Source organism: Oryza brachyantha, chromosome 4 (assembly GCF_000231095.2).
Source record: "Oryza brachyantha chromosome 4, ObraRS2, whole genome shotgun sequence".
Classification (NCBI taxonomy): Eukaryota; Viridiplantae; Streptophyta; class Magnoliopsida; order Poales; family Poaceae; genus Oryza; species Oryza brachyantha.
In genome coordinates, this window is record NC_023166.2 from 15,915,407 (window position 1) to 15,923,976 (window position 8,570).

An 8,570-nucleotide genomic window follows, 5' to 3' on the forward strand; every position below is an offset into this window, starting at 1 on the left:
TATTAAAATTATTGATATCTTAAAATACTTTTCAAGAATGTTAAAAAAATTCATATTTTTTATATATTTATTAAGAGCAATTTTACTATTCTTAAGTAGGTAGCAGAAGATACCACTGTTTTCTATGTAAAATTTAGTATCTTAGATATCAGAAGGTATCAAATCAAAACAGTGGTACCTTATGGTATCTTTTCAAAGATGGAAAAATGCTCATTTATTAAAATTTAAACAAGAGAAATTTTTATATATTTATTAAAATTTAAATAAGAGAAATGATTAGGTGTACGTTAAAAGACAACTAATAATAAACCAGAGGAATTGTCTCTGTCGTACGTGGAAGGTGCATGCACAAACCTGGATGTCTGAATCCGGCGTTTCCCGACCCCGATGAGCACCACATCCTCGCAGCACAACCCGGATGGAGCCTGACGACGGAGATCTCGCCGCCGGCCGCCGGAGCTCGCCTCGTCCTTCGGTTGCCAATGGGGGACCAATTAGATCTCTAAAGCCTTTCTCGAGAGAGGGGTGTATCCATCCATGAGGCAACTAGCAAGGGAAAAGCCGTGGGGAGAAAGGAATAGGGAGGAGTGGAGGAGGATGAGACTTGATGCCGCAGCTGCACGTAGCTCCGGCCGCCGCAGATCGATGGAGGAAGAGCGCCGCCGCCGGCGGTTGGTTCGCCGTTGCGCCAGGAGGAGATGGAGATTGACGATGTAGGTTGGTGGGCCGTAAAAGGCCGAAAGATCTGTGGGCCACATAGCTGAGATGGGCCGAATCGGTTTGTGATGGGATCAACCAGGCTATGTGCGGGGGCCAATAGGCCAATAATGGGCCTAAATAGTCATGCCCAGTAGATGGTCCAGCCTAAAGAGCTTATGTTTTGCTGCAGGCTTGGCTTTCAGATATAAAAAAAGAAAAGATTCAGGTAGCGACGTCTCAATGCATACATTCAGCACGTTATGCAGGGCATCCTTAATTTGGTCAGTGTCCAATGCCCAAGAGCTATTTCAGCCTTACTTTCCCTTACTGCATTTTGCATTATTGACATAATGTATACTGCTTAGAAAATGTTGTATACATTGAACAATATGGCAGACTGACAGTATATAAATTAGTTAACCAATACGCAATTCTCTCTCGAACCCACTAGCTAGAGCTTGCTATGGCTTTCCGGAGAGCTTCTGTAATCATCCCAGGTTCGACGGCGGCAGCGCTGGCAAACTGCATGGAACAATATGGCCAACATCAGAACTCCAAACGCTAGTAGATAGAGGTGCAGTGATAGTAGACAGATGCTGCATTTCTGCTGCGATCGATCGAGCTCTTAGCTGCAGCCGAGACCTTGGCCTGAATCTTCAGCTTGAGAAGGCTGTGCGACGTCGACGCCTTCACCGAGAGGACGTCCAGGGAGACCCCCTTGATCGCGTCGAACACCCGTGCCATCAGCAGTTCCTTCCACTGGCACTGCACCTCGAGGAGGACCTCCTCCTTCGTCTCCATGACGGTGACGTTCACGTTGCTCACGCGGTGGTGGTGGCGCTCCTCCCCATCCGTGTCCTCGTCTTCGCTGCCCGCCGCCTCCGGTGTTGACGCCTTTCTCTTGACTCCTGCAGAGACCTTCTTCCCGGTGATCTCGCGGCACCTTCGTCTTCTTGTCTGATCTGTTGGACACGGCGACGGCTGGCTGCTGGATTCCAGCTCTTGCACTCGTTTCTCCAGCTCTTTGAGGTAGGCTATCGTTTCTGCAAGGATGGATGCTTTGTCCACCTGGAGGGAGGAGGAGCGACATCTCATGAATTCAGATCGTATTTGTAAAATTTCGTTTTGGAAGCAATTTGGTCCTAGAAAAGGAGTCGCCACCTTGTGAATGGACGGGACAACTGATTTAAGAATCAGGAACATCTCGTTGAGCTTCTCCCGGCGCCTTCTCTCTGACATGACATGGTTCTTGATGCTGCTTCCTGGGGTTATCACCGCGGCGCCGTCACCATTATTCACCCAGCCACCGCCGGCGACAGCTTTCTTCAGCAACCTCTGTGACTCTCCGCCGGCGAACGGCACGGCCACCTCGTCAGAGCCCGTTCTCTTCCATGCCACAAAACACGACGACGATCTGCAAGATCCATCGACGAATCTGCCGTCTAACGCGACGACGGTAGCTGCCCTCGCCGCCTCCGGGGAAGACGACGTCGGGACGAGCTGAAAAGACCAGGGGTCCACGGCGGCCGCCCAGCTACTGTCCTCAAGAGAGCGCCCGACGTCGTCCAGCTCCTCGCAGAAGCCGTAGAGCTCTCCGATTTCCATGGTGATCTGCTCGAGGTCGAGGGCGTTGGACCCGCACTCGGCGACCTCTCGGAGGCCGAGCTCATCGCGTCGTTCCCCCGGGACCATCGCTTCGACGGTGTCGGCGTGGTCGAGGTCTTCGAACACGACATCGGCGTCTCCAGCTTCGTCGTTCGACGGAGGGATGGAGCTCGGCTCCTCCCCGAAAGACGCTGCGATGCGGTCTACCAGAGCTGCGTCCTCCGAAACCTAGCAATGGAATGCAATTCAAGAGCACTGTAGCATTTCATTTGCTAATATTTGTTCAAATATTTCTAAACAAAAACCAGCCGGCCGAAATTTTGATGAATTTAGGCCCTCTTTAGCTCCCAAGTTTTTTTTTCTCAAATACATTACATCAAATCTTTAGACATCTAAGTGAAGTATTAAGGGGGTGTTTATTTCTAGGGGCTAAACTTTAGCCCCTAGTCACATCGGATATTTGAACAATTATTATAAACAGTAAACGTAGTCTATTAATAAAACTCATCCATAATCTTGGATTAATTCGCGAGACAAATCTAATGAACCTAATTAATCCATGATTAGCCTATGTGATGCTACAGTAAACATTTGCTAATTATGAATTAATTAGGTTAAAAAAAATTTGTCTCACGATTAGCTCTCATTTATAAAATTAGTTTTTTATTAGTCTATGTTTAATACTTCAAATTAGTATCTAAACATCCGATGTGACATGAGGGCTAAAAAGTTTAGCCCCATCTAAACAACCCCTAAACATGGACGAAAAAAACTAATTGCACAGTTATGAAAGAAATCGTGAGACGAATCTTTTAAACCTAATTAGTTTATGATTAGCCATAATAAGTACTACAGTAACCACATGTGCTAATGACGGATTATTAGGCTCAAAAGATTCGTCTCGTGGTTTCCAAGCGAGCTATGAAATTTATTTTCATTCGTGTCCGAAAACCCATTCCGACGTCCGGTCAAACGATTGACATGACACCCAAAATTTTCTTTTTCCCAATTAAACACCCCTTAGACCAGGGTGGTTACCGGCGGATATAGCCAACGAGATTATAGGGTCTGAACAAGCTAGATAGAGTTTCAGTCTCAGTTTATATTCATGTTTGCCATAAAATTTTAGGGGACTTCGTGAGGGGTCCAATGATTTTAACGGGGGTAGCGGGGGCTCGAGCCCCGTCATCCCCACGTTAAATCCGCCCCTATGAAAACATTAAAAGGAGATTCACAGTAAGGAGAATGCGTGCTGTTCATCAGCAGCCGAGAGGCTGTACATGCATCAATGCATTCTGCGTGCTCCATTTTTAGGTCTTGTATGTGATCATTCATGCCGAGTTACTTACCGGATCAGTGGTCCCGAGCTCAAGCACACCATGCATAAATGGCACGCACAGGATTGTCTGCAAAAACGTGATCCAAGTTGCAGATGTACAGTAAGAAACTGTGAAAGTACACTTCAATGCAGCAACTACTCCCTCCGGATACAGAAGAATGTTTAGGGTTTTTTTTAAGTCAATACAACATTATTTTTTCGCACATTGATTAATTCTTGTGCATAAACTAATAGAAAATGCTACGCATTCGATCTTTTCTTCTGATCTTAGTACGATCAAATGTAACGACACGGAGGATAGGAGAGAAACTTAACACGATGCTCATGCGCCCATAAAGCCCTATTAGGACATAAATGTTTCATCGTAAAAATATTATACAAAAATCGTTGTTCATATAGCAATGTTGTAAATTCATTGAGAAACATATACACGAGTTTAAGAGTAAAATACGTTAGTGGCTCCTTAAACTTGTAAGCAGGTGTCATTTAGGCGCAGATTTTTTTTGTGTGTGAAAACAGATTTAGGTCCCTCAACTTGCTAGAGTATGTAGGTCATCTAGACCCAAAAATGTCATATGCCCTTCTAGCGCTGACATTAATATTGGTTGGCCAAAAACTATGCATCCATGCAAGTGATGTGGCACCTAAATAAGAAACAAAATTAAAATGGTGAGGCTCACCTTCTACATCACTCCCTCAAAATCCATGGTTTAAATTCAATAAGTTTGATTGGGGAGCAATTTTACTATCCTTAAGTAGTTAACACGAGGTACCACTCTTTTCTATGTAAAATTTGGTACCTTATACTAGAAGGTACCAAATTTTACATAGAAAAGAATGGTACCTAGGTACTAGAAGGTACCAAATTTTACATAGAAAAAAATGGTACCTCGGGTTAACTACTCAAGGATGAAAAAAAAGCTTTTAATTCGGATATCATGCATGTTTCGTGGAGGTACGGAGAGAGAAAGAGAGGAAGGGTGTGAGTTTCTAGCCACATATAGTCTCCTAGAGAGAGATAGTTGGTAGATTTGAACCTACATGACATACTATAATAAGTTTAGCAATTTGGATCTGTATTTTACAAGTTCATGAACATAAATAACAACCACTTACAAGTTTAAAGAGTGGAAATGTACTTTTATTCTAAGTTTGATACTAGTATTAGGATAACTTTTGTTTAACAAATTTGGGCCGCGTTCGCTCCCCAACATCTAAACTTCAGATTCTCTCGTTTTTCACGTGCGCGCATCCTAAACTACTAAACACTGTATTTTTTATAACATTTTTTTATAAAAATTGCTTTAAATATTCAGATTAATTTATTTTTGTAGTTTTTATAGTTAATAATTAATTAGTCATGTACTATTTTATTACCGCGTTTTCCGCACCGGTAACTAAGCAAGCTACCGAACACGGCCTTAGTTGTCTTATTTATTTTTCGTATGACCAAAAAATATTTTTCTTGATAGTAATTAGGGTTTCTTCGGAACACAAGGATTTTACACGATTTTTACATATTTAGTTCAGTTCCTCTAAATTTCCTCCAATCCAAAGAAACCCACAGTAACTTATTTTTATGACGTTCTTTGATGACCGGAGAGAGTAGCATTTGTGCATGCTGGATTTCCTTTGAAGCATGAAATAGTGCAAGCACATACCTTAATGGATGCACTCTGCGTAAATAGGGCAGCAGCACCATGGTAGTCATGCATAATTAAAAGCACGTAATTAATTAGTAATTCAAAGATGACATGAGTAAAAATAAAATCGCATAGTAAACAGAAGGAGGAATTTTACCGTATCTAAGAAAATATCATGATGTATCATATTTTATATTCTTTATTGTAAAATTTTGTATCCTTCGGTATTTTAAATCTCAATATGCCAAAAGTTTTATACCGAGAGATACTTTCTAACGGATAGTAAAATTGTCCAAAAGAGAGACTATTGAAAATGGATGAGAGTACAGATCCTCCAGAGATATTGCCGTTTGAGAGGGGGTCATCTTTTCATTTTTCGAAGAAAAGGAAACAAACGGTATATTTGCGAACAAAAAATAAATTATGAACAAAATTTTTATATACGTGTTCTTAGCGATCTAAAAGCTAAGACTAGAAAATAAACTAGAAAAAGCTTAAAATCAACTCTAAATTTAAAGTTAAAAATTTAGTATAAACAAAAGAGAAAAAATGAGCGTGTGAGAGAACGGAAAACACGGGCAAACTAGCTAGCCCACGCAAACATACAAGTATTACAGGAATTCGTACCTTTGCTATGAGCACGCGCTGGAAGGTTTTCCTATCTGCAGAATGAGCGTTGGACAGCCAAACAAATTCATTGCTTGCAAAGCTTTTGCCTGGTAACCTGACGTTTCATCAATAACAAGAGAACAACAATTCAATACAGTACAATCTTATCAGGATAAGAGACTGTCAGCCTGCAAGCAGGCTAGCTACTCTGATTGACCAGCTTCAGTTTATATTCTAGGAGTATTTCAGATTCCCTCTAAAATAGTATTGATGATTTCGGTCAAAAACTAAGGAATTGACTACATATATTTTAAGATTTACTACACACGAAAATATAAGACTAAGGAATTGAGTTTATATTCTAAAGTATTCTACGGCGTATGCATGCCTCGAACCTCCTGATCTCAAAAGAGGTAGATTAGTGTACGTTTAACACCCTCCTACTAGGGCTATAAAAAAACTCGAAGCTCGTAAATCGTTTGGGTTCGGCTCGTTTTAGACTCAATTTGAGTATCAAAAGATATTATATTTTTTTAATGTAAAAATTTTAGCATCTTAAGATACAATATATCTTGAGTTATCAGAATTTTACACTAAAATTTATGATATATTAGGATACTTTTGAATAAGGGTAAAAAAACCCGTCAGCCAATATGAGAACTATATATCAGTTGTGGTGGAGATTATATTAGGTAGCATGCTAATGCAGTAACTAATGGTGCTCCTTGGAAAGCAAAAGGTTAACGAGTATACGCACCCTTGACCAGGCCGGAAGGCATAGGTCATGCAGATCACGTAGTACCATTCTGTGTCGGCGAGATCTTCCGGCGACAGCGCAGCGGGCGGCCTCCTCGCCCGGTGGTCGCACTCGCCGGAGAGGAGAGAGTCGTAGAGCTCCCTCAGCTGCTCGCTCCTCTGCAGGACGAGCTCGTCGGCGGTGAGGTTCCTCGAGTTTGTTATCTTCCTCGTCTTTATCTCGCCGTTGTAGAACCCGTCCTTCCATGTCAGAACTCTACATGCAACAAGCAGAGATTGTGTGTACAAATTCAATTTTTACGGCGTAAGTTGAGCGTATCAATCAAATAATTGTAAAAAAAAAATAAAAAGTGAAGTAGTAAATATTTACACAATAGTCATTACCACCTATAAAATTTCAATTATATATATGGAGATGGATTATATATGCGGAGATTGACACTAATATATATATATATATATATATAGTGATTAAATGATGAAATTAATTATTATAAAGTTAAAATTTACTTTAGAAAAAAGGTAAGATGATGAATTTTATGTAGAATATTTTTTAAAAATAATATCGTTTACTAGTTTCAAAGTGGTGCGTATAAACCGAGGAAAAATATATGTGTTTATCACCAAGCAAACGCAACCTTGGGTCTTGGGATACTGATGAACTGCATTCATTTGTTCATATTATTATTACCCTGGGCGACTGGTTGAAATGGACCAAAAGATGGCGTAAGTCCAATTGATGCTCCTCACGGCAGCAGCAAGCTTGCTCCTGAAGTTATTCCCAGATGGCAGCAGGGGTTCTTCCATATTATTGAGTATATATATATGTATACTTTACAATACCCACACCTGTGTATATATATTCCTGCTTGTATATAACATACGGCAGTAAAAAAGGATTAGGTTAGTGCAAGGGTAAAGCAAATGACCAGCATACAATGAATTAACGAAGATATGTAACGCACTCTGTAAGAGCTCTACATGCGTCAGGCCTAGAACTAGTTCATTCATGCATGAGCTTATACTGAAGATTGAACACAACGCTACATCCAATGAAAGTTACAAGAGATTAGGGCAGCTGGTTAGGTTTCTCCTCAAAATCAAGGTCTGAATATGACTGACAGCAAACTAGAAAACTGAAGATACAGGAACAAACAAAAGCAATAACCTGTAAATTCAGATACAGAGATCAACATTGAGGATTACTCGGTCGATCCTTGTCAAAACAAAAAGAGAAACTTTGCCCTGAAAAACAAAGAGAAAACCTCTACGGCTGGAAAATAAAGAGAACTAACGCTTGCTTAATTACCTGCAGCTCTCGCCCGCAGACCGACCAAGAACTCAATCGATCAGCTGCTGATAATAAACATCTACCAGAATGTTGTTTGCAAGGGAGGAAGATGCATGCATCGAGCTATATAGTACTCCTCCTCAAGTACCAAAAAAGCAAGAATCTCCGCCGACGAATTGATGAATTGGACTTTCAATTGATCGATGACACTGACAGCAAAGCCGTGTGCCACTGCCACCGTTAAAACAGGGTACACTGCTGTCGAACAGCGCTAAACCAACACTCCAGAAGTACTGATTTTTCTCACCACTTACGTAATGTTGATAGCGAGGCAATTCCGACAGCAGGTAAGAGTGTAAGACCGGCCGCGGAGAAGAGAGAGTGCCCAGCTAGGGAGAGCGGGGTGTTCCTGTGTCTCTGTGTGTGTGTTTTGGTTAGAAACACTACGCTTTGCCACGTTAAATATTGTTAGGTGTGTCCAGTGGCGGAGCCAGAATTTTTTCAAATATAGGGCTAAATTAGTTGAATTTATATAATTTTACTTTTATCTTCTAGTTTTTAAAGTTTTAAAATAAAATTTCGTTGCATATTTAGGATCAGGAGTACGGCTACAGCCCTAGCCACCCTA

At 41.2% G+C, this 8,570-nt stretch overlaps 1 protein-coding gene across 3 annotated transcripts; it reads right to left on the minus strand.

The window, feature by feature from the left end:
* Positions 1–820: 820 nt before the first annotated feature.
* On the minus strand, positions 821–8,352 carry LOC102717978 (anthocyanin regulatory Lc protein-like). Of its 3 annotated transcripts, none has more exons than XM_015836892.2 (9): positions 8,250–8,352; positions 7,961–8,151; positions 7,343–7,516; positions 6,653–6,907; positions 5,914–6,010; positions 5,305–5,319; positions 3,654–3,710; positions 1,861–2,532; positions 821–1,767 (listed from the first exon to the last, which is right to left on the minus strand). In XM_015836892.2, the coding sequence occupies exons 3-9, from the start codon at positions 7,456–7,458 to the stop codon at positions 1,261–1,263; spliced, it is 1,719 nt and encodes a 572-aa protein (XP_015692378.1). In that variant the 5' UTR covers positions 7,459–7,516; positions 7,961–8,151; positions 8,250–8,352; the 3' UTR covers positions 821–1,260. The 3 variants fall into 3 exon arrangements, with proteins under 3 accessions (XP_015692378.1, XP_040379643.1, XP_006652628.1); XM_006652565.3 differs by having other exon boundaries at positions 829–1,221; positions 1,342–1,767; positions 7,961–8,352; XM_040523709.1 differs by having other exon boundaries at positions 7,961–8,352.
* Positions 8,353–8,570: the final 218 nt, after the last annotated feature.

What these genes read in the sequence shown, in the direction of transcription:
- LOC102717978 (XM_015836892.2), bottom strand. Translation starts at nt 7,458, where the DNA reads ATGGAAGAACCCCTGCTGCCATCTGGGAATAACTTCAGGAGCAAGCTT. An exon ending in ATTTCAACCAGTCGCCCAGG is followed by an intron (nt 6,908 to 7,342) that starts GTAATAATAATA and finishes TGTTGCATGTAG; the next exon opens with AGTTCTGACATGGAAGGACG. An exon ending in GCCTTCCGGCCTGGTCAAGG is followed by an intron (nt 6,011 to 6,652) that starts GTGCGTATACTC and finishes ATGAAACGTCAG; the next exon opens with GTTACCAGGCAAAAGCTTTG.